Here is a 26,949-nt window from a genome sequence, read left to right on the forward strand (position 1 = left end):
TGATCCACTAAGTCCGACCGCGACGACAGCCGCAAGAATGGAGAGGAGCAGGCCGCTGGTGAGTTGCCACCGTTCGACTTGATGGACTCTCCGACAGAGGCTCATCAGCATTAGGAAGGCCCTTGGGAGACAAACAGCGTCATACATGATCATTTTATGTTGTTAGTTGAATACCGTTAACGCGGTTAGTCACAAGACATGCAACGATAGCAATATTAGTAATAATAGTAATAGCATAGGAAACTGATACAGGAAACACAGCTACTGACTATAACTTCCTGCCCATTAATAATTGTAATTTGGCAGCATAGGTATAAGAAGAATTTCCGACTCATCATAGAACACTCAAACATATATTCATTCGTACCTATACACCCATGCACACTCATACATGCATACACATGTATACATGTACGTGTGTGTATATTTTTCAGTGCTGTGCTGTCCATAATCGCATAACAGCCACAAATTCTATGGCAATCTCATAGAAAATGTCTCGATTACGCAAATAAAGACATCACATCATTTTTGAACACTCGTTCGTTCTAACTAGCGATACATTTTAATTGTCATGAGTAAGTCAAAATCTCATGAATGGTGGGTAGGATTTGGTTTCAGTTTTCTAGAGAAATTTCTGTGCATACCAGCAATTCATCTAGGGAACCGAGTAAGCCCTCCCGGTGCTTCGGCCCAAACGGATTGAATTTAAAATCAAATCCGTTCGATTTCGCTCCATTCCGCTTTACGAGACACATGCTACACATAAAGCTAAATTATGCAATACTACATACTACACATATATCCAACTTAAACTATAAACATTCTACATGCGGAACTAAGAATTTTTAGGTCGTTTGGCCGAAGTACGCGTCAAACCACCTACCCATGGGAGGGAAATACCTTGGTGTCATTTTGGGTAAAAAACTAAGTTGGAACTCCCATCTAGGCAAGGTTATCACTAAGGGTACAAATGCCCTATGGGTTTGTAGTAAAGCCGTGGGGAAAACATGGGGACTACCACCAAAAACTGTCCATTGGATTTACTCGGCAACAGTTCGTCCGAAAATTACATACGCCTCACTTGTATGGTGGCCCAAACTTAATGAGGTAACCGCTCAAGTAAAGCTAGGTAAACTACAGAGGCTTGCTTGTATTTCAATAACTGGAGCCATCTAAGCCATGGAGCCATGAAAAGTACACCATCAGTTGCTTTGGATGCCCTTTTTAACCTGTTACCTCTGCATCAATTTGTGAAGCAACAGGCCGCGAAAAGTGCCCTGCAATTCAAACGGTATAACAAGATTTTAGACGGCGATCTGACTGGACATTTAAGGATCGTTAAGGCTTTCAGGCTAAACTCAGATATTCCTACAATTGAAGATTGGATGACAACGAAGACAAACTATGACGTTCCCTTCAAAGTGGTTAAATCAAGCCGATATGTTTGGGAGTCTGGTGGGCCAAGTTTGCGTCCAGGTTCAATTGTGTTCTATACTGATGAGTCGAAGATGGGTGAAAATACTGGAGCTGGAGTTTTTGGCTCTGGAGTCAGGAAAGTTATACCAATGGCCCATAGCCCAACAGTATTTCAAGCAGAAATTCACGCCATTATTGAATGTGCGAGTATCTGTTTAAATAGGATGTACAGATTTGCAAAGATCTCCATATTTTCAGATAGCCAAGCGGCTCTCAATGCGCTTAAAGCTTTTACATGTAAATCGAAGCTAGTGTGGGAATGCATTCTCTCTCTTAGGCAATTGGCCAGTAGAAACGAAGTAACTGGGTGCCCGGTCATTGTGGTATTGAGGGAAATGAAAAAGCCGACAGTCTAGCAAGAGAAGGTTCTGCATCAAACTTCACTGGTCCGGAACTGTTTTGCGGAGTCCCGGAGTGTGCTCTGAGAACCGAAATAAGAAAATGGGAAATGTCCATGGTAGAATCAAATTGGAACGCCACGGCCACATTCAGACAAGCATAAGACCAAGTGCAGCAAAAGCCCAGATCTTATTAAATCTTAGTAAAAAAGATCTTCGGGTAATGCCTGGTCTGTTGACTGGTCACTGCCCGAGCAGATATCACTTAGATAAAATAGGTAAAAATGATACTACTGAATGTCGTTTTTGCCGATTAGATATAGAAACTGCTGAACATATACGCTGCAATTGTGGAGCATTATTCAATCAAAGGATGTCAATATTTGGAAAGGGGTTATTAGAGCCTTTCGAAATTTGGTATTAGGCTTTATACAACGAGTCGAGCCTAACTGGGACCGTGTGCTATGTTAACCATTGTCCATCACACCTTAATTGTGATAGGATATCTAACTAGCACCAGATCAAATATGGGTCAAACAACAATTTTTTTATAATGTTAAACACGTTTTGATCATGAATACATTTCAAAAAACCTATTTAAAAAATTTTTTTTTTCACCCGGATAATCGAGTCCAACCTGTATTTATCTCTCCGATAGTTTATGCGTTACCACAGTACAAAGTATTGCAAAATATTGCGTAGGCATTACGTAATATGTCTGTCATAAAAATTGGGCACCTATTTAAACAAGACACTATAAAACCATGGTGGTTGGTTTTACCCCGGCGAGCGTTGTTACCCCGTCTACCCTTATATATTGAATTCGGTTGGAAAATTCACTCTCTGCTTTACAGAAAAATATCATGGTTCTCGAGTGCTTTGTGGTGAAGCTATTCCTGTTTACTCGCTGTTCCTACTAGAGATGGTGGGGTAGCGGAAAATTTACCCGAAACCCACACCCGTACCCGTACCCGCCGGGTACGGGTCGGGTTCGGGTATTGAAAAAAAATAATTTGCGGGTTCGGGTCGGGTACGGGTTTGGTTTTGAAACCGGGTACGGGTCGGGTCGGGTCTATTGACCTCGTTTAACACTAAAGATTGTCGGGTATCCGGACCCGTACCCGTGCCCGACGGGTTGCGGTCGGGTTCGGGTATCAAAAAAAAACTTGCGGGTTCGGGTCGGGCACGGGTTTTTATTTTTTTTCCTAATCGGGTACGGGTCGGGTTCGGGTATTCAAATTTTCATACCCGACCATCTCTAGTTCCTACTGTCTCCCCGTTGACTACTTCCCCATAATAAGAATAATTCAAGGAATACAGGTATGAAATGGGGAAGGCAACTAGGAAAAAGCGCCCAACATAGCTCTAGGCATCCCAAGCCCCTACTTAGCGCCTCCACGTGGCCATACCTGGAAATACTTCAATTTGTATAATTGAGTAGCCAAGCTAGGAGGTGCGGGAACGTGCGGTTTGCAGTTCCTAACCTTACAAATGTAGTTTTAGTCAACCATTAAACCACACGACTTTATTTTCAAGTATTATATGATTTAAAGTACCGTGACCGCTCCTAATTCTGCGCATTTTTCTTTATATAAGTATTTTTTAACATTGTGCATAACTATGATCATTGCGTTATTTTTTTATAAACGTCTGTTGAATATTACGCCATTATTCACGAACGGGCCATAATATTTGAGAGCGAAATAATTTAACGTGAAACTGAAAGTATTTTATATGGCATAAAACATTGTCGTTAGCACCAACGCTAAGATTGTCGTTCTAGAAAATTAACAAATTTATGATCGAAATTCTTTGTAATGATCAAATTACCCAGCATAATTAGAAAGAATAATTAGTTTTAGTCATGTTTTAGACAAAGAGAGTGATTGCATGCATTGCTTTCCTTAGAAAAATGCGATACATTAATGCGCAGATTTAGGCACAGATTTTTTATTCATGTTCCAAATTCTGCGCAGTAATGAATCCTACGAAGAAATCGCGAAAGAATACGCAACCTCACCTAAATGGCTGAGGTATATAGGCATGAAAATTCAAGTAGAATCTTTAACTTGCATTGATTGGAATCCTGTGCTGTGTCTGTGTGTGTGTGTGTCTGTGTGATAACAATATTCATTTGCCACCCGGACAGCACAAGAAGGCCGGATCATGGATTTAATTATAGTAATGGCTAATGCCGGATTTTTTGGTGTGCTTTCAGCGTATAAAGACATAAACAGCATGGCAGGAGTTGTTGCTGCGGTTGGAGATTTCGGACTCCCTGAAGCACTGCGCGTATATATCACGTCGCAAGAGCTCAAAGCTACAATTATTTTATTTAGTGTACGCCTGTATGTGCATAATTTGTTGACTTACAATTTTGTATCCGGTTGATTTTAATAACCGCAAACAGAAGAATTTAGCGTTTATCGGACTTTAAGAACTATAAAATAATGTAGGATATAAATTTAGTTTAAGAAAATGAATATTAGGTTTACATTTCAATTACTTTTAAGCACGGTTTTTAACTATTGTTCTAGTCTTAGCTACAACTGATTTGTTTTAACAACTACTACTTTGACAGCTTCACTGTTATGCTTTTGATGATATTCTGCTGGTCTTTGACAGCTTACCGATGACAGCAACCGTGACGGCACCGACCACCTGACAGCTACTATCTTCCACTGCATATCGAACCGGTTCGCGCGCAACATTCTCCCCCACGTGTCGCCAGAAGTTAAGATTCGGCGTCACCATCCTGCTGTATATCCAACAACGCAAGGTTGCATACTGCCCGATCTCTCAGCACTACTCCATTCGTGGTCCGAACATCTGCACGACGAGGTACTCCGTCTTTTCCGGGATATGTCTTTATTACAAGCCCCCTGACCCAGCGGTTCCTCACACTTTCATCCCCTATCATCACTAAGTCGCCTTCCCTGACTGAACGAATATCATGAAACCACTTGGTTCGTCTCGCAATCGTCGGCAGGTATTCCTTTAGCCAGCGACGCCAAAATACGTCGAGCGTACGTTGGATCATGTTCCAACTCCCTCTCAATGCCATTCCCGTATCAACCGGCTCCTTTTCCGGTTGCTTCGCCCCACTGGAATTCAACAGGAGGAAATCGTTCGGCGTCAGCGCTGCATGATCAGCAGTTTCAAGCGGAACAATGGTCAACGGACGAGTGTTTATCATGTGTTGTGCGTCTTTCAGCAATGTCTCCAACGATTCGTCGTCCAGCTTTCGTTCAACAGGTAGCGATCTCAAAGCTGCCTTGACTGACCGAACCATCCTCTCCCAACAGCCTCCCATGTGTGGTGAAGCAGGTGGGTTAAACTTCCACTGAGTATTGGTATCAGTAAATGTACTTCTGAGCCCAGCATTGATCCTTGTAATTTCCTCCTTCAACTCTCTACTGGCGCCTACAAAGTTCGTTCCCCGGTCAGAGTAGATTTCCACTGGCGAGCCCCTACTAGCGATAAATCTGCGTATAGCCTTTTTACAGGAATCTGTTGACAAACTGTATACTAGTTCCAAATGAACAGCCCGCGTTGTTAGACAGGTGAAGAGAGCGACCCATCTTTTTTCGATTTTTCGGCCAACCTTGACGAGATAGGGCCCAAAATAGTCTATCCCGACATATGTAAAGGCTCGCATAAACGGTGTCAGTCTCGCTTTGGGGAGTGGACCCATCCTCGGTTGTACTCGCACAGGTTTCGTCACTCGGCACATAATGCAACGCTTCCTGGCTAGTCGCACTTCCACTCTCAGTTGCGGAATGTAGAACCTTTGCCGAACTTCGTTGGTCCCAGTCTCATCATTGGCGTGTTTGAACTGACGATGATACCAGTCCAGCAACAGGTACGTAACCTGATGTCCTCTTGGCAGTATGATGGGGTTTATGCTGTCGTATGTAGCGTATTCGCAAGCTTTGATCCGTGTATCGACTCTTAATACTCCGTATTCGTCGATCACTGGTGCCAACTTATAGAGCGGACTCGAGCATTCCAACTTTCGGATTTTGCCTGTGGTTGGCTGTTTATTCCTCTTTAGACTGGCTACTTCGTCTGGATACGTTTCGGACTGTACAATACGCCAAATGCTCCGCTCGCCTTTCTGCAACTCCTCACTCGAGAGGTCGAATCCGATTTCCAATGGCTCCTTCTTGCTACGTCGTTTACTGTTGTCTATGTAACGTTGAACGTACGTAACGCATCGCAGCAATCGTTCCCATTTCGAGAATCGTTCAAATTTTAATGTGGATTTCACTACGAAGTGGCTGCAGACATAGGATGGTCTAAGCTCCGCTACCGGCTCCAATATCTTTTCTCTGCAATCTTTCGGCCATTCATGTTCGTCCTCATACAAAAACTTGGGACCCTGTATCCAGCGACTGTCCGATTCAAACGAAGGACCTTTCCCCCACTTTGTAGCTTCGTCTGCCACGTTGAGGTTCGTGGGAACCCAGCGCCATTCCTCCATCGTGGAGTTGCTTACTATTTCACTCACGCGGAACGCTACAAATGGACGATAGCGACGTAAATCGGATTTCAGCCATAGCAGCACAGTGTTTGCATCACTCCAGAAGCAGGTTCGCGTAACAACCAGAGAATGACTTTGTACGATCGTTTTTCTCAACCGAGCTCCAATCACGACTGCCATCAGCTCTAAGCGAGGGATTGAAATAAGTTTCAAGGGAGCTACCTTCGTTTTAGACGCTACAAGGCTACAGCGAACTCGGCCCTGGTCTACGATACGGAAATATGCGCAAGCAGAGAAAGCCTGCTCACTTGCGTCCACGAAGATATGCAGCTCTAGAGACTCATAACTTCTTGGGTCGTATCCAGGGAAATAACAGCGAGGAATCTTAACACTGGCCATTCGTCGAAGAACAGTAAGCCATTGATTCCATCGGTCGAACACATTCGAAGGAATCTTGCAGTCCCAGTCCACGCCAGCTCTCCAAACGTCTTGCACCAGAATTTTACCGTGGATGACAAAGGCCGCTACCAGTCCGGATGGGTCGTATATGCTCATTACGATACGAAGCATTTGTCTTTTAGATGGGATTACAGTTCCTTCCACCAGTTGCCGAACGTCGTCTCCCACATTCAGCACGAATAGGAACTCATCTGCATAGGGATCCCAAACGATGCCTAAGAGGCGTTCAAACTGTCCTTCACCCACAAGGCGTTTCACTGCGGCAGGATTTTTCTCACCGATTTGATCCAGGACGGCTTGGCTGTTAGAGATCCAATTTCGAATAAAGAATCCACCAGCTGCGTGTACTTTCGACACGTCCAACGCCAGCTTTACTGCCGCGTCTACTGTATCGAGACTGTCCAAGTAGTCATCGACATAGTGCTTTTCCTTGATCGCCCGCGCTGCCTCTGGAAAATTAAGTGGGTTTTCGTCGGCATTCTTGTTTTTCACAAATTGTGACTGCGCTGGGGAACAAGTTGCGCCGAAGATCGCCACGTCCATGACCATCGTTTCTAACGGTAGCTCTGGCGAGTCTCTCCACTTGTAGAGTTGTGCACTTCGGTCTTCTGGTCGGATGAGTATCTGATGGAACATTTCCATAATATCTGCGCAAATGGCCACCTCTCGCTCACGAAATCCAAACATGATCTTTAACAACGGCGCCAGCAGGTCTGGGCCGCTTAACAATTCCGTATTCAATGAGACACCGTTCACTTTAGCTGCTGCATCCCAGATTAACCTCACTTTGCCAACTTTTTTCGGGTTCAGTACAATTCCCAATGGAAGGAACCAAGTTCTACGTGGATCAAACCCCGCCAACTCTACTGCGGTAGCTTTATGTGTGTAGCCCTTTTGCTGCATTTCGCCAATTTGCTGCCGAATCTTGCCAAACAGTTCAGGATCCTTACTCAGTCGCTTCTCCAGGTACTTGTGCCGCTTTTCCGCCATCAATTCGCTATGTGGAAAGCACACGTAATCGTTTTTCCACAACAGACCTGTATGGAACCTGCCACTTTCAACACGCCTTGTCGTTTCTTCTAGAATCTTCTTGGCCCGCTGCTCTTCCGCATTCTCGGCTGTTGGTACTACAGCAATTCCCAAACTCTCAAGCGTAAAAAACTCTTTAACACACTCCTGAAGCTCAGCATCGGCTGACTTCGTTTGAATATACATCTGGTAATGTGGAATCGCCGGTGTTTTTTCATGTAGGCTACCGTAGACTGCCCACCCCAGACGCGTCTTTGTTGCTATTGGCTCACCAGTACGTCCCTCACGGGGTTTGAGCGTCGCTAGCAAATGCACGTTGTTCAAACCTATCAATATACCTGGAATCGCTGCCGTGAAATTTTTTACCGGTAGCCCCTCAAGGTACCCAAATCGTTGTTGCATCTCCTCAAAGTGAAGTGTTTGCTCCGGTAGACCCAAATTTTCAACTACATAGGCCTCCGCTACCTTGAATCGCTTACTACCACCCGCTGCCGATATTTCAAGTTTCACCTGCTGTGTGTCATGCAACTTCTTCTGAATTCCACCGGTCCAGTGAATACAAAGAGTGTCGGGTTTTCCCTCGAGTCCAATCAGCTCTGCCAATGAGCTCTCTACCATTGTAATGGAAGAACCGTCGTCTAGGAAGGCAAAGGTATCCACTTGACCCTTGCTGCCATATATTGTAACGGGTAACATCCGGAACAATGTAGCTGGTGTCAACTGACGATGGATGCCAACTACTCCGCTAGCAGTACCTTCGGTAGACTGTTTTTCCTCTGAAGAAACGTAGTGCAGAAGTTGGTGGTGACGCTTCTGGCAACCGTCGATTCCACAAACTGCACCCTTGCACGGGTAGCGACTGTGTTGAGTCAGGCAGCGACCACACAGCCTTTTCTCCTTCACCAATTTCCAACGACCATCGACATTAAGTTTTTTGAACGTCGCGCAGCTTGCCACTTGATGACTTCCTCCACCGCAGGATAAACACATGTTAGAGGTTACTGGCTTCTTTACCGTAGCAACTAGCTGATGGTATGGTTGACCCGAGTGTTTTGCATCCGTCGCTTTCGTTTCCGCATCAGCAGTATGCGCATTGACAAACGCCTTTTCCCTGGCATTATTTCTAGCGGTTTTTGAAAATTTCGATTGAGACTGCGCTGTCGTTGGCAGGTTGCTCATCGCAAAGGCAACCTGGTGATTGAAAAACTTGGTACGAACGATGTAGCAGTGGTCAAATTGATTCCTCGAGGCAAAGATCCTAGGACGCTCAACTTTGTATCTTATAAGATTGGATTACCGTTGACTTTGAAAGATAAAGCCATGGATTCTGGCACATGGCCTATTGGCATTGTTTATCGCGAGTTTGAGGACAAGACTGTTAATAGGAGGGTTTTTTGGAAACCAACAACAGCGTCGGCCGACGTGATGATAACAGATGCGATTCCTCCGGTGAACCCTTAGACCAATACTTCGAACAGTTCGACCATCCTGATACCCAACCGCTATGTGACACCTTACCAAAAATAATGAAGACTACGTTCAACACAGATCAGACATGCCCTCTCACTATTTACTATCAAAATGTGCGCGGGCTACGAACAAAGACAAACGCTCTTTTTCTCGCTCTCTCATCGTCGGACTATGACGTCATAGCCTTCACTGAAACATGGCTCCGCAGTGACGTATCGTCCTCCGAGCTGTCTTCAGAATACAACTTTTACAGATGCGATCGAAACAGCTCAACTAGTAACTCATCTCGCGGAGGTGGCGTTCTAATTGCAGTTAAGAAAAATTTCAAAAGCAGCCTCATTTCCCTCCCTGGCGATAACCGATTGGAACAAGTCGCAGTTTGCCTAGAACTACCGAAGCAGTCTATTTATATGTGCTGCGTTTATATCAAGCCGGGCTCCGACCCATCTATCTACGGTGAACATTGCGCTTGTGTTAGAAGGCTGACCGACATCTCCAAAATTGCTGACTCTGTAATCTTGCTTGGTGACTTCAACTTGCCGAGTCTTACTTGGCATTTTGACTCTGATATAAAAAGCTATCTACCGACAAACGTATCTTCAGAACAGGAAACTATTCTAACAGAATCACTGCTAGAAAACGGACTTATGCAGATTTTCAATTTACCCAACCAAAATGGCAGACTGCTTGACTTAGCTTTTGTAAACAACGTGAATTGCTGTGAAATCCTCGAGCCGCCATCACCTATTCTGAGAATTGACGTACACCATGTTCCATTTATTTTAATACTCGACGTTCGGAATACCGATAGTGAAAAGTCTCCTGACGTGTGGCAATACGATTTCTCTCGCTGCGACTACAATGTTATCAATGATGCCATAGCAAATATTAACTGGCACAATCTTCTCGAGCATTGCCCTACTGACGAAGCAGTCCTTCGCTTCTATAATTCAATTAATCTTCTGATCAACGAGCACGTACCTGTTAAAAAACTTCGGAAAATGCCCAACAATCATCAACCGTGGTGGAACCCGGAATTAAACCATTCTCGCAATCGACTAAGGAAAGCACGCAAACGGTTTTTCAAGCACAGATCAGACCAAAACAAACAATCTCTTCATCATCTCGAACAACAATATGAGGCAAATCGGAATGCTTGTTTCAGGGAGTATATAAATAGGATTGAATCAAAAGTAAAACAAGACCCTTCTTCGTTCTGGCATTTCGCCCAAAGTCGCAAGCATTCAAAAGGAATTCCATCAAACCTTTTATATCGTGATAGAAAATCATCCAAAGCAGAAGATTCTGTGAACTTATTTGCTGATTTCTTCAAAACTGTGTACTGCAACGACCCTCCGACAACGCAACGTGAAGCGATCAGCAACGTAAGGATGCTGAACCTGTTTTTACCTTCTATAACATTATCGACCGGTGAAGTTGCAAGTGCTCTTGCCGCGGTAGATTCCTCTAAAGGACCTGGTCCCGATGGATTGCCTCCGTTATTTCTGAAGCAATCTGCTACAGCTCTGGCGAAGCCGCTTACAATGATTTTTAACAGCTCTCTCACCAGTGGAGTTTTCCCTAGTATATGGAAGCATGCGTCAATTACACCAATTCATAAGTCTGGTAGCAGGAATAACATTGAAAACTACAGGGGAATCTCGATTCTGAACAGCATTTCAAAAGTTTTTGAAAAAATCGTGCACCATTGGTTATACTCAGCTGTTCATAATGTAATTACTGAGTATCAACATGGTTTTGTTAGAAACCGATCGACTGTCTCAAACTTGATGAGTTTCGTAACGGATATTTCAAAACGCATAGAGAAACGCTTACAAATAGATGCAATATATATAGACTTTTCTAAGGCATTTGACAAGGTTCCGCACCTGTTAGCAATCGAGAAGCTGAAGCGCATTGGCCTACCTGAATGGATAACAAACTGGCTACTATCGTATTTAACAGGTCGTACTGCCTTTGTGAACCTCAATGGAGCTGAATCGTACTCTTTCGATATACCTTCTGGAGTACCTCAAGGCAGCATTCTAGGGCCATTAATTTTCGTACTTTTCGTTAATGATATCTGTGATAGCCTTGATTCCGAAAAATTACTATACGCCGACGATCTCAAAATTTTTCGTACCATCACAAGTTCTCTCGATCACGATGCTCTACAGCGAGATGTGAATAACCTTCTGCGCTGGTGTGTTACAAACGGCATGGAGGTAAATATAACTAAATGCAGCGTAATCACTTTTTCCCGCCTCCGTAACCCTCAACTTTTCACATATCAAATGAACGGAACTGAAATGAAACGTTGCAGTTCTATCAAAGATCTGGGTGTTACACTTGACATCAAGTTGAAATTTGACGAGCATATCAGTATAGTGACATCAAAAGCTTATGCTGTACTTGGCTTCGTACGACGGAATGCTTCAGATTTCAGAGACGTCTATGCTCTAAAAACGTTATACTGTTCACTAGTTCGTAGTATATTGGAATACACAGCACCAGTGTGGGCACCGTACCAAATAGGACATATCAACAAAATTGAAAGTATTCAGCGCTCTTTCATTCGATTTGCTTTGCGTCATTTACCATGGCAGGATCCTTTGCGTCTTCCTGCCTACGAAAATCGTTGTCGACTGATAAACCTAAGCACGCTTGCTGAAAGAAGACGAACTTCTCAGAGACTAATCATCTTTGACCTGTTGATGGGAATAATCGACTGTAGCAATCTATTGGAAGAAATCAACTTTAATGTACCTCGTCGTATTCTCCGAAATCGAGTTCTCCTCTGGACTCCGGCTCATCGAACTCAGTATGGCCAGAATAATCCATTGGATTGGTGTTGTCGGCTGTTCAATGAAGTAAACCTCGTGTTTGATTTTAACATTTGTAAAACTAGGTTTAAGAATGAACTTTTAAAATTAAGATAAGATGTGTCTGTACTGCCTTGGCGGAAGACTTATAGCAAATAAATAAACTCTTGCAATGTAGTCACTAAAATGGCCAAGGTTTACTACCGGAAGTTGCTCTTGGTACAAAGCCCAATTTAATTTTACCGAATCAGGTAGCTTAACCAAAATATCACGCAACAAGATGGGATTCGACAAATGGTTTTCCATTCCCATTGCGCGCAGGTGCCCACACAGATTCTGCACCATTAATCCGTATTTCAATACATCTTCAGATTGCCCTAACTTCGGTGTCGGTGTATCCAGTACACGAGCAATCAAGTCATCCACGATTCGTTCAGGTTTCCCAAATCTAACCTGTAGCGTCCACATTACTTGCGGAACCGTGGCAGGATGTAGCAGTAGACTACTTACATCACGTTTGGCTTCGCCTTTCAGAGCCTTTTGAAGACGTAATAGGTTTTCGGAATCTGAGAACCCGCATACACTGGTGGAGTGTTGGTAGCTACTGATAAACGAAGGCCAATCTTCCGCTTTACCATCAAAGGAAGGCAAGTCCTTCGAAATGACATGTCTAGCGGCGAGTTGCTGTTTCGTGGGTCCGCCTTCTAACGGTGTATCGAAGCCGTAGTTCAAGGCAGATTGTACTGGCGGAAAGCTATAGGGCTGTGTTTCGTATGGGAATACATTAGGGGGAACAACAGTTTGATTTGGGCGACATTTCGGATTACTTCCAGGTGGGGCGGCATTATCAAACGGTACATGTGTTCCCTTGGCATTGAACGAGGAGATACAATGTGTACTTCTTGGGATACTCGTGAAAGTTGAGTAGTTTGAACGATAACAAACTGGTGATGTAAAGGAGTACTCGTCACATTGATCATTTAGTGATGCAAGGCTGGGGGCATGAGTGTGTGTTCGACTTACCGGTGGAGGAACCTGTCTAGAGTCGTTACCTGTTGCCACCGGAATCTCTGTAATACGGACTAAGTGCGATGCGGCCTGCGCTTGGATTTCATTAGTCTCACGACCATTCGCTAGGCCTACCTTCTTCTGCAGCTGGTCATATGCCGATTGTACCTTTTGCAAACGTTGAAGTTCTGCATCTCGATCTGCTAACTCCCTTCTAGTCTGTGTCCACAGTTCGGATTCTTGCTGCTCTCGGATCTGCAGCTGCTGTCGTAGGTCTGCTTCCCGTTGACGTTGTAGTTCCAACATCTTTTCCGCCTCCTGCAGCTTCCTAATTAAGCCATTTTCCCTGTCGTCCGGCTTACTCGTTTCCTGTTCATGTTGTTTTTGTTGTTGTTGTTCATGACGCTTTCGCATTTCGTCGGTTTGCTTTCGCCATTCATCGTACTTTGGAACGTGCTTCCGAATTGTACCTGTTGTAGTTATACGGGGAGTCGTGTCGTTCAACATATCAACAAAACTCCGAATATGCACAGAAGCTAAAGGAGAAACTTGATTTTGGAACTCGCAGTCTAAGTTCTTCCCTTCAGCGTTAGCTCTATTAGCAGGATTGATTCCACTGATCGCGTAAGCCAGCTCGTTATCGGCTGTATTACCAGGTACAGATGTTGCTCTATCGTCAACATTAATAGCAACCGGTAACGTTTGCTTACTGATTGGTGTTGAAGAGGGGTGCACTTGATCGCTCATAGTGCCTGCATCTGCCACTGCATCGCCGGGCAAATTACTTCCACCACATGCTCCGGCTTCCTCTACATTCAGATCTTGTACCCACTCCCGCGTCCGACTGGTACGACTTCTAGCGCTCATGGTTTCAGACGACCCCGCCTTGTTTATCAGGTCATACTTTCGTGCAAGGTACTCTTTCTCTCGCTCTAACTGCGCCGACGCCGCTTTCTCCGTCAACAACTTTTCCTCCTCCAATCGTTGCAATTCAAGAGCTAACCGCTGGGCACGGGAGCTCGATGTACTCAAGTGGCTGGTTTCAGAAACTGCTGGTTGAACAGGAATGGGAACGGGACGTATGCATTGTATACAAGAAAACGAATTCGATTTTGCCGTTTCGTTATTTACTCCGGCACAAGAGAAGTGGTACCAACGGGTACAATCTTTACACTGCACCATGAATTGTTCAGCCTTATTAGGACGATCGCAACCGCCGCATTCCTTTTCGTCTCCCCGGGCATCTTCGCCGATCTCCGAAGCCTCGAGCTTATTCCTTGATGACGTCACAGATGCACACTCATGTTGATCGTCTTCAATTTGTAGGTTAGCGGCCGCTGCTGCTCGTGTTTGAGATCGCGTTTGCCGGATGAATGACTTCCGAAGCATTGTAGCTTTTTATCCGAAAATTCTTTGAGTTTCTGTTGCTGCGGTTGGAGATTTCGGACTCCCTGAAGCACTGCGCGTATATATCACGTCGCAAGAGCTCAAAGCTACAATTATTTTATTTAGTGTACGCCTGTATGTGCATAATTTGTTGACTTACAATTTTGTATCCGATTGATTTTAATAACCGCAAACAGAAGAATTTAGCGTTTATCGGACTTTAAGAACTATAAAATAATGTAGGATATAAATTTAGTTTAAGAAAATGAATATTAGGTTTACATTTCAATTACTTTTAAGCACGGTTTTTAACTATTGTTCTAGTCTTAGCTACAACTGATTTGTTTTAACAACTACTACTTTGACAGCTTCACTGTTATGCTTTTGATGATATTCTGCTGGTCTTGTCAGCTTACCGATGACAGCAACCGTGACGGCACCGACCACCTGACAGCTACTATCTTCCACTGCATATCGAACCGGTTCGCGCGCAACAGGAGTATTTATTTTCACTTTTTGGGTGCGCAGAATTAGGAGCAAACATGCGCAGAATTAGGAACATGGTCAAGAAAGTGCGCAATACTCAATTAATGATCGACTTATAATTCCCATATTTTTTACCAGATATTATAGACCGTAGCACTACACGTTGCTGCTATACACGTTGTTAATTTAAATCTAGAATACTTAGAATAGCGGAAGAAACATAATAATGTCTTAACTGCGCAGAATATGGTACGTTCACGGTAATATTTTTGGCAAACTAATCTATTTTCAGAGAGCGAAATAAGGCGCTATATTCTTGGCCAATTGCAGCCTGGCTTCTGATCTGAATGCCATTAGTTCATCCCTGAGGGTCCGGAGTATCACTTAACCTTTATTAACAAAGATACTCCCAACGACTGTAAACAAATCATTATCTATGTATATGGGAAGCGTTTGGTACGGGAGGTCCACGCTTTCTTCCTTTCCTTTGTTTCAAGGAGTTTAATGGAATTAGGTATTTTTTCTGGTTCTCTTGATTCCTTGGAATTCTCTCTGCGGTACATGCTGCGCAGTTAGCCTGACCGTTGACAAGAAAAATGATTGATTCAAGTAATCGTCATTTTCCAGGATGCCTTCAAGAATTGGCTGCATTAGTGTGAGCTTAGATTAGATTAGATAAGAATATAATTGAAGGAATACAATAAATAGCAAACTCGAGTTGTCATAAAATAATTGCAATAAAGTTTATATGCAATGTGTACAGCTGTCTTACACTACATAATTAAGGGCTGGTACCGAATGGCCGAAACACAAATGGCCGAATCACGAATGGCCGAAATCCAAATGGCCGAATTTCAATAACAGTCACTGAAGGCCGAATCACGTAAGGCCGAATCACGAATGGCCGAATCACGAAAGGCCGAATCATGAAAGGCCGAATCACGAATGGCCGAATCACGAAATGCCGAAATTTTTCGGAATGCGTTATTTAGGCAATTATTTACTCAATAAAAAACCATGAATTGGCAAGTAGTTAACAAATAACTTTAATCAAACAAAAAACAAACTACTACTATTAAACAAACAAAACATGCTTAACGAACGCCTTTGTTTAGCGCTTAATAAAACCGCAACTGCGTCAACAAAATTTTTGCTGCTCATTTTGTGAGCATTAACACATTTCGAGTAGATTTTTTCGTCTATTTCTCGGCGCGAATTCGGAACATCCCCTTGAAGAATTCTAAGGATGTTCCTCTCTATCGCCTTTTGCTCCACCCGCAGCTCTGTGATGATCCTGGTCATTGACAGGTGATGGGATGCTCGTTTTTATTGAATAGTATCAATGGAAAGCATCGGTTTTCCTCTCTGCGACAACACAATTTCGACGACAGGTGCACTTTCTTCATCGTTGAAACCAGCAACATCGGATGAATCGCCGGATGCACTCATTTTTCACAGGACAACCAACCAACTACCAACTACCGTGCGGAAAGCAAACCGTGTTCAACAACAATGGACACAACTGTTGGCTTTGCTATGTGCGGTCAACAAAGATGGACACGGCGGGATATTGAATGAAATATTTCGGCCGCTTTAGTGATAGGGTAATAAACTTGTTTTTACCTGGTTTTTATCTCATATTTCTTAATTATAAATCCATCTTCATTATAAAGTGCGAGACGTATTTACCGTGTTAGTAGCAAATGTTTCCTAGATGATTCAGGGCGAGACGGCCGTAGGCCGCGAGTGTGCGCCGTTGACCCGCCGTCGGAAGCGCCGGCCACTGCGGGGGGCAGCCCCCCTGCAGAAACCACTACTATTTAGGTGCATGCATTTTCCTAGGTTTACTGTCTATTAGGGATTATCCCTTAGTTAAGTCCGAACGAGCGGCAGCGAGTAAAGACAGCATGTACCCAACGTTTGCGCAGGTTGAAGGCTATGAATAATATGACATTCGGCCATTCGTGTTTCGGTAATTTGTGATTCGGCCATTCGTGATTCGGCCTTTTGTGATTCGGCCATTCGTGGTTCGGCCATTTGGTATATTATGCCATTCGTTATTTCGGCCATTTGTGTTTCGGCCATTCGTGATTCGGCCATTTGTGTTTCGGCCATTCGTAGGTAATCCATAATTAATCATTTTTATATTTTTTTAGCCTTAGGACCATTATGCGATGATGCTGGAATTCGACCGCACTGGTTGTTATGGTTAACAATTGCACTAGCTGTTCTGTTTCTTATTATGCTACTTATGAACATATTTTTGTGCACAGCAATGAGTTGCAGCTGTGCAAGAACTGAGGTAAATGAGACAAAACTGAATATTGTTTTGCACTTTGGATTGCTTTTAAATGCTTTATTTTAGATAATTGAAAAAGAACCGTCAATCATCGAAGAATATGATCCGTATAGGAGTTGGCACGGCTCACAGTATGGTTCCAGATACTCACTGCATGGACGCGATGGAGGCCATAACAAAGGTTACACTAGTGGAGGTAGCACGATTCACTCTAACAGATCGCTACCAATTGACTCTGATCACTATGCAATTGTACACAGTAGGCCAGGCTCTAGACACTCAGGTCTACACGGTCATCGCTCTCGAGGACCACCAAGTAACATGTAAATTTTTACGCAAAAAAAATAAACGGCACTCTTCAGTTTCATAATAACGCTCAAAAACCAGAAAGCACATAGCCAATCATAATTTGTATTATTTCATAGCATTTAATATGGAACATTACAATTATGCTGTTTCACGGTATATAGCTATATCGTCATACCAGAAAACCTTAGTCGGGTTGTTCCAAAAGCATAGCTTAAATAACATGTAAATATTTGTGAAAAATTTCACTTTAAACATTTGTCGAACGGAATTTTTAACTATGTAAATTGGCAAATTTGAAACGAAAGATTTCAGTACAGTTTTAATATACCGAAAGAAACATAGAAAAACTTATTATATAAAAATAATGTGTTACAATTGAATAAAGCAAAAAAATTAACTATTAAAAAGACAAACGTTTCTCAATAATGTAATATTTTTAGCTCCTCGTTTTAAATGCAAAACAAAACAGATAAGAAATATCGAAAGAAACAACTTGTATCTTCATGTTGTGTGATAGGTCCTGGCATAGTATTAAACTCATGTGGTCATAATCTGAAAGAAGTAGGGGAAGGGCGGTAAAGACGGACACCTTAAGGTTTAGACTCAATATCTACTCAGATATAACTGAATTGATCGCAATTTTCATACAAAGTGAACCTTTAAGTCTCTGTCTAATATAGTTACAACGTATGCTAGAAAATTTCTTCCAAAATTTATACTTTTTTAATATTATAAACATTATGTATAAATCAGAGTTTTTGCACATGGGCGGGAAAGACGGACACTCGCAAAAAGGTGTCACGCGTCGTTAAATTATCAGATTAACATATTTCATCATGTATTTAGGAAAGAATCGGCTTGGGAAAACCCCTGAACAGGCGAGGTCCTATAGCGACAATGAACAAGCGTAAGTGCGCGGTTCGGATCGAAGAAAGAAAATGATCCGTACGGTTTGATCGATTTATTTATACTAACTTAGCTAACAATTACTTCTTTCCTTTATATCACTTGCAAGTGGAACCGAAAATACCCTATAAAGATAAAAAAAATGATGATAACAATTGATATGTGTTTATATAAGATATGGAAGATATTGACCTCAAAGCAAAAACAAATGATGTATAATCAAATTGAATTTTATATATTGCCATCTGAGAGATGGTCATTAGATTCCATCACAACGGAAATAAAACGGTTCCCTGCAATATTCCAATTGGTGACGAACTAATCATTTCTAAAAGTTGACCTATTCCAACTGTTATATGACTTGTAAGTATTTGCAATGTTAAATCGTTGTTGGGCAAAAGGAGTTTTAAATCTTTGCGTCCGTCTTTCCCTACCTTAGGGTGTCCGTCTTTCCCGACTTGGATACCATTTTTTCAAACTTCAATAACTTTTTACTGAATATTCAAAAATTCACCAGGCTTCCAATGGATATTCAGTGAAAATTCAAACTAACGCAATGTCGTCGATGTAGCATGAAAATAATGTTTTTTAAAGACTTACCAGCTAATTTCTTCACACCTAAAATTACATCGGTTAGTGTATCTACGCATGTTTTCTTTGTTTCAGCAGTTTAATTCAAAAGTATTCATTCAGTATATAAAAACATTTCCCATCATTGATTTACTTCAAACAAGTGTCCGTCTTTCCCGCTGGGTCTGTCCTTACCGCCCTTCCCCTATAGTAAGAGGTAAAGAAGACACAGTTAGGAAAGTTAATATGATCAAACACATTAGAGATTGTTTCATTTCGATTTTGTTATTTTTATAATTTCAGTTAACCATTTCGTATTAATCCGCTAGTTTAACTGCGAAAAAAAATATATTTGGAAATGCCAGAAATCTAATGTATGTTATTACACTTTCTTCACAAATTATTTTGTATATTTCAACTAGCAAAAAGAAAATAAAACAAATTGAACTTTTTAACTTGAACATTTATTCGCGGATATTCGCGCATCCTCTTTGCCCATTCCTTCCAGGTAACAGCAAAACATCATGAGTCATCACTGCATTCTAGCAACTTTATTTCTTACAAAATACGATAACTGATCAACAAAGAATATACCTACATTTAAAATTTTTGATGTTATTTAAAAAAATAGAAGGATTTATGACTTAGGACAAAAAGGTAAAGGCTTAGCGTTGGAAATATATATATATATATATTGATTTTATGTGCAACATAAGAACACTAAATAACGGGAATACTAGACTTATGGTTCTTACAAAAAACATAAATACCTTATCCGCTAACCGGTTTCGGGTATGATGCTACCCATCATCGGATCAGGGTCGACCACCGGATCAGGGTAGACCACCGCTCTGATGATGGGTAGCATCATATCCGAAACCGGTTAGCGGATAAGGTATTTATGTTTTGCCTTTCTACTATATAAATATATAGTATAAAGATATAGAAATCACTTGGAAAACCGGAAATGGAAAGAAGGTCCTGCGGGCCGAATGTCATATACCATTCGACTCAGTTTCAAAAACTGAGCATTTTCTGTGTGTGTGAGTTAACACAGCAAACAAATATCCCTCCCGCATAGAAGCGAAACCATCAAGGAGTGGAAATTCTTAATGTTGTTTTCCACTCCTGTCGTAAAACACCCGGCACGCACATCTGGCAAGATCGCATCCCAGCGCAGCGTGGGAAAAGTAGAATATGGAAACCGTGGGAAACCACGCTATCACTCTCTCCGCTTTCCACTATTCCAGTGCACCGATTGATGCAGCGTGGGAGGTAGGAATAACCGTGTAGAGGTAGCAGCTAGGCTAGGTTAAGAGTGCTAGAATTAAGGAATCAGTTTGTAACTCGGTAGTGAATAAAGAGGACGTAAGTCCTTTTTCCTAAAGTTCACCATGTCTTTTTATTAACTTGTGTGTGTGTGTGTGTGTGTGTGTGTGTGTGTGTGTGTGTGTGTGTGTGTGTGTGTGTGTGTGTGTGTATGTGTGTGTGTGTGTGTGTGTGTGTGTGTGTGTGTGTGTGTGTGTGTGTGTGTGTGTGTGTGTGTGTGTGTGTGTGTGTGTGTGTGTGTGTGTGTGTGTGTGTGTGTGTGTGTGTGTGTGTGTATGTATGTGTGTGTGTGTATGTGTGTGTGTATGTTACGCTTTCAATCTCACTCACTTTTCTCGGAGATGGCTGGATCGATTTTAATGTTCTTAGTGTAGTGTCAAATGAAAGGTCTAGGTGTCCCATAGGTTGCTATTGAATTTCATACTGATCGGACTTTTAGTTCAAAAGTTATGTATAAAAATACGAAAAATATGGGTCTTCATTATCCCACAGGTCCCTTAACCGATTTGAACAAAATTGATTGCATATGAAAGAGGAGCCTTACAAACCCTTAACTTCCAAATTTCATGACGATTGGACTTGTAGTTTGAAAGTTACATAAAGAAATGTGAAAAAATAGTATTTAAAACATATTTTTGTAACATTTAAGAATTAATTCAATAAAAAACATCACACATTTTATTATTCTTTAAAAATTACTGCTGAGATCTATCAAACGAAACCGAGTTATTTAAAATCGGACGGTTCATTCAAAAGTAATTCAAACTTTAACACTTAAGCACCGTATATTAAACCGTTAAAACGTGTGAAATCAAAACATATCAATCAAATGTTAATTGTATTCAATGTGTGCGATGTATGTACAGGGGTTAGACAAAACGATCGGGACAAGCAAAATTTTGATGAAATTCAAACGGCCATAACTTTTACAAAATTGAACATTTTTAGATGAAACCAATTGTATTCGACGGGGAAGTTTTTCTAGTTTTCCTATATTTTAAAATTCGCAATAGTCAGCGCGACACCGGAGATATTCCGGGTTGTATGGGGGTATGTCAAAAACTGATTTTTTTAATCGCCTGTATCTTTTTCTGTCATGGAAATTTATTAATTTTCATATTTTATCCTAAAACTAGATTTCATTTCCAGTCGATTGGTCGAAAATGAACGGAAATCCGACGAGGAACAACCGAGATGTGGTCATTTTAGTGAAATCAGTTCTGGAAATGTTGCTAGTAATGTCTTACCTTTATGACCATTTTAAAACATGACCAAGACCATTCCAATATGGACGTCAAACATAAAAAATTTACGAGGGTTGAAAATCCTGAAGTTTGACACCCATATTGACATGATTTTGAATATTCCCTGAAACGACCACTTCCGCCGGGGTACCTAGAACCTGCTATAGGGTTGCCATGGCACGCTGCGGACCTGGGAATGCTTCCAATGTCAATGGCTCATAAAACCTTAACGTTTGATGTTCATATTGACATGGTTTGCGTCATGCCGCTGACTATTGCAAATTTTGAAATATTTCAGGAAAACTAGAAAAATTTCCCCGTCGAATGCAATTGGTTTCATCTAAAAATGTTCAATTTTCTAAAAGTTATGGACGTTTGAATTTCATCAAAATTTTGCCTGTCCCGATCATTTTGTCTAACCCCTGTATGTATGTATGTATGTATGTATGTATGTATGTATGTATGTATGTATGTATGTATGTATGTATGTATGTATGTATATATGTATGTATGTATGTATATATGTATGTATATATGTATGTATGTATGTATGTACGTGTGTATGTGATGACAATTTACAATTTTTAAATTTGCATTGAAATTCAAGAAAAGTGAGAAACATGTCAATTGTCTGAAGTTTTTGAAGCCTCTTAGTGGAAAACGAGCTCAGAAATTAAAGAAAAGAAAAAACTTTTACCGACTAAATTCCACTATTTAATATTTATTCGCGACAGATACGTATACGCTTTGAAATAAGACACTGATGAAGCCTGCACGTCGTAGGCGAACTACGTACCTGTTGCAAATAAATATTAAATAGTGGGATTCAATCGAAAAGCTTTTTCTTTCTTTTATTTCAGATTTCAATTGTCATTTTCTTCACTTGCTGTTACTCACCTCACAATTGTACAAGAAATGCAAAAAGCGAAAAAAAGCAGTTAATTTAAGCATGTAGGTAAAGTGGTGTATAGGATTAAAAAAACTAGTGAGTTGATTTTTCCAAATAAATTTATACAAATTTCAAACAAATTTTGCGCATCAATAGATGCTCTTTTCAATCATTAGATATTAGAGCTTAGAAATGTTATATGAAAAACAGAAAGTAAACGGTGCACGGTAGTAATTTTGTAAGATTTGTTTTCGTTAGTGACATTTTAAAGGACAGATGTCTTATGTCATATATCATGTTTTAAAAAATAAATCCAAAATGACAAGCGCTGGAAATCATGTCGATCATATTTTTCATTCTCAAGCATGTTTATGGCGCAGCTTTTGCACTATTTGTCGACCTCATCTTGTTTTCCTAACCCTCTAACATTGTAAAAACGATGCGATCAAGCTAATGACTATCTTTTCATGAAAGTACATTCAAAAGAAGCTCAAGTTTTGATTTTTATGCAAAAATAATTATCTGAGGGAGCACTAGCTAAGAAATTTCTCTTTTTCATGTCTAATGCTCTATTCAGTTATTTTGACGTAGGACTACGTCTTTGTTTACTATACTGGGACTGGGTAGCACTTTGTGAAAACGAAAACAGAAGTGTAACGTTTGAATGAAAGATTTCAAATGCTAATAACTACTAAACTACTCAACGAAACTGAACCATTTATATGTCGTTGGATAGATAAAATAACCAGCAAATTTAGAGGGGGGTGAGAGAGCAATTTTAAGGAGGGTGTAAGAGGGGGGGGCTCCTATAGAAATGAAACACAAATTTCCTCAAAACTCGAGAACTAATTAAGCAAATGGAACCAAATTTGTCGTATGGGGGTTTCAGAAGGCAGGATTTTTTTCTACGGTGTACTGAGACCTCTTTCCCTTCTAAGAGGGGGGGGGGGCTCCCAGATAAATGAGAAAAAAATTTCCTCGAAACTCTAGAACTAATCAAGCAAACAAAGCCAAATTTGGAATGTAGGGGTTTCAGAAGGCAAGAAGTTTTTCTATGATAAATTGAGACCTCTACCCTCTTTAGGAGAAGGGGGGGCTCTCATACAAATAATATGCAAATTTCTTTCATAACTCGAGAACTAATCAAGCAAATGGAACCAAATTTGGCACGTGGGGGTTTTTGTAGGCATGAATTTATTTTGAATTTATTTATTTTATGATGGTTTGAGACCCCTCATTTCTCTGGATAAGGCCTCTCATACAAATAAAAAAGAAATTGGTCATTCATTACCATTTCAACCTTTATGATGCACACAAGTAATTTTTAAAAGAAATCTTTATGTCTCAAAGGTTGCAGGCGTTGTACTTATGAACCCCCGTCCACGTATTTTCAAAGCCATTGCATTAAATGAAGAATTGAATATGAATATTTCGCTCTTCTCTTTTAAACATTCACTTAAACAATGGCACTCACAGATTCTTATAAACATACATATGCCAGAAATGTAATTTACATTAGTCTTTGATCTGAAATCTGATATAGTCCTACGTCATTCTTTCGTACAACCCTTAGCGCTGTATATCTTATAGTTTTTTTCTAATTCAGATATGTTGCAAGCCAAGCAAACTAATAGTAAAATTTTCAGATTAATCATTTTGTAGATATCCTTTTTCTTCAAAAGCGAAGTATAATAATAATTTTTCTGAACTCTTGTTTTTTAAAGTTGCTAACTTTTGAACGCATGGTATTAATATCAAAATATCAAAACATCTGCTATGAACAAATATTTCATATTGTCAATTCAAAACAAAACAGTCTAAGTTAGTCCGATACTGATGAAGGTCACACGTCGAGACCGAAATACGTATTTATCAATAAAACACAGTGGTAGAATTAAAGGATATAAATAACTGTTTGTTTTTCTTCTTTTTTATCAATTCAAAACAAGTTTCGGATGTGGCTTTGAAGCCCGAAAGTTAAGGCCGTCTGTAGACCCGTTAGAGGGTTAATTTCTAATTTTCTATATATATTCATTCAAGTCTGCAAAAATTATCTTTTGTGTTAACATTATTTTTCTATAAAGCACGTAAATATTACAAAACTAAATAAGGTGTTCAACAAGTAACATAAATGACGCTTACAAGTATTTACGCGCCCAAGGAAAGAAAATATAATTATTCTACGCAATACGTTGTGAATTTTACTGGCAAATAAGGATTTTGAGAAATACGGAACGGATATTTAATAAAATAGTCAAGTTAATTATAGATGTTTCTGAGAAATTAAATAATGATTATTGTGGCAGTAGAAAGGCTAGGTCACGCCGCTAGGTGGATTAATTCGGGTTTTTTCGAATAAACTGACGCAATTGATCAGAGCTATATTGAATCGAGTGATGTGTTTCATATGCATCTCGGGGACACTTTCGAGTTTCTTTGAGACGCGGCGACCAAATCGAAATCTAGGAGGAATGGGCTAAACATAAATGCATCGAAGACCAAATACTCAAAGGAAACAAACGCGTGCCTCTCGCGGAGATAACTGTTGATGGCGACGAACCAGAAGTGGTAGATGAGTTCGTGTATTTGGGATCGCTGGTGCCCGCGAACAACAATACTAGTAAGCGCATTTAAGCGGGTACTCGGGCCTACTTTGCCCATCGCAAAACGCTACAATCCAGAAGCATACGCTACCACACGAAGAACAGTACTTCTTTATGGACTTGAAGCCGTAACACTGCTCACGGTGGACATACGCGCGCTTACCATGTTCGAGCGGAAGGTACTGCGGACTATATTTGGCGGAGCACAAACTTAAAGCGGAGACGTATGAATCATAAGCTACAAGCACTGTTTGGAGAGATTGCCTGGCGAAAGACCGCAGGATATGATAGGACGGACGACAGTGCGTCGAAACCGGTTCTCTTCAACAACTCCACCGACATCAGGGTCAAAGGGGCCCAATGTGCAGGATGGCTCAACCAGGTTGAAAGCGATTTGCGACTTCTGAAACTGGGAAATTTGCGGCGAGTGGCCCAAGATGGAGTTAAATGGAGACGATTTTTTGAGCCGGGGTGGCTACTGACGACGACGAAAACTACGCGTTTGCGATGTCTAGTAAAAAAGAAAATATCTACGCAGCGGGAACATATACATTGAATTTTTGACGTAGGACTACGTCTTACGGCAAGTTTTGAGATAGGGTGTCATTCCAAAAAATCGAAAAATGCGAGCGCCACGAAAACTGATAGGTTTTCAGCGCTAATAGCTCAGCGGTTTTCTGATCGATTTTCAATATTCTTACACCAATCGATCGGAAAATCTTCTAAGAATTGACCCAAATAAAGAAAAGTATGGATTCTTGATGCTGAACTATTGAAAAATTGAAAATAATGAACCTATGTTTTACCAGAATTCTCGCTTCGTGATTGGTTGTTGGAAATGACGTCATCAAAGTAGAAACGCGTTTTCATGCTTCGGCTTATAATTTAGTCAATTTTAAAATAGATTTACAAGATATTTACACCAATTGATCGAAAAATAGATTTGGAAAATATAAAAACTATTGATTTTCAATGCGCGTCATTGAAAAATTGAAAATAATTCTAACTCGGTCGTACTAGAAATTGTCGCTTTGTGATTGGTTGGAATAATTTCCAATTATTATCGAACAAGTTTTGGTACAATTCAGGATGCACCGAGAAAGTTGATGGAAAGTTCCATTTAAGTTACAAGAGTTACAAGTTACAGTTACAGTTACAAGAGAATTAAATGGAATCCTACCCTTTCTCGTTGATTGCTAATTGGCTTGAAAATTCCTTATTGAGATATACCACCAGCGGCAACACGATGACGCAGTCGTGTACGCCTGCAGTTCCCGGTCGGTCGTATTCATCGGCTGCTGAGGAAATGAAAGTATGCTGAGCGTGTATTGGAGCTGGAGCACTCGTCCCGCTGTCGTGAAGGAATATCTGGAATTGGCAGCAAATATGCTGCTTGCGACAACGAAACGGTCAGAATTATCGTTACTTGCAGCTGGTCATCCCCAACAACGAAGAGATGAACAAATTGCTGTCCGGTGTCACCACTGCTCAGAGAAGTGTTTTTCCGAACATCCAGCTGTTTTGTTGCTGCCCAAGAAGACGGAGAAGAAGGCTTAAATTTCCAACATATCACGTCGACAAAATGTTCTTTTAAGGACAAATTATAATGTTCATGAAGATTTGAGGAATTTTCGCACACTGATTTAAATTCTATTTAATTCGATTGATTCTAATTGTTCGCTTCTTATCAAATAATTTTAACCGATCACCTCTCGCGCTTCTGTTCGCTTGTTGCTGCTGGTTGAGTTGGTCGTCTCGGAAGGTTCCAAAGCAGCCAACTAATATACCAGCTTCAAGTAAATGTGTTCGGTCAAGCGTCAAAATGCATAAAACCATGGGTTTA

General features: G+C 41.0%; 1 protein-coding gene across 6 annotated transcripts in view; it reads left to right on the plus strand.

The window, feature by feature from the left end:
• Window positions 1-19,490, plus strand: part of LOC128736375 (uncharacterized) — a 117,629-nt gene extending 98,139 nt beyond the window's left edge. For all 6 annotated transcript variants that reach the window (XM_053830861.1, XM_053830869.1, XM_053830853.1 and 3 more), the window contains exons 8-9: window positions 17,114-17,259; window positions 17,323-19,490. In XM_053830861.1, the coding sequence (XP_053686836.1) occupies window positions 17,114-17,259; window positions 17,323-17,583 (407 nt within the window). In that variant the 3' untranslated portion in view covers window positions 17,584-19,490. The remainder of the gene's footprint in view (window positions 1-17,113; window positions 17,260-17,322) is intronic.
• The last annotated feature ends 7,459 nt before the right edge of the window (window positions 19,491-26,949 follow it).

The sequence above is a fragment of the Sabethes cyaneus genome, chromosome 1, assembly GCF_943734655.1.
Source record: "Sabethes cyaneus chromosome 1, idSabCyanKW18_F2, whole genome shotgun sequence".
NCBI lineage: Eukaryota > Metazoa > Arthropoda > Insecta > Diptera > Culicidae > Sabethes > Sabethes cyaneus.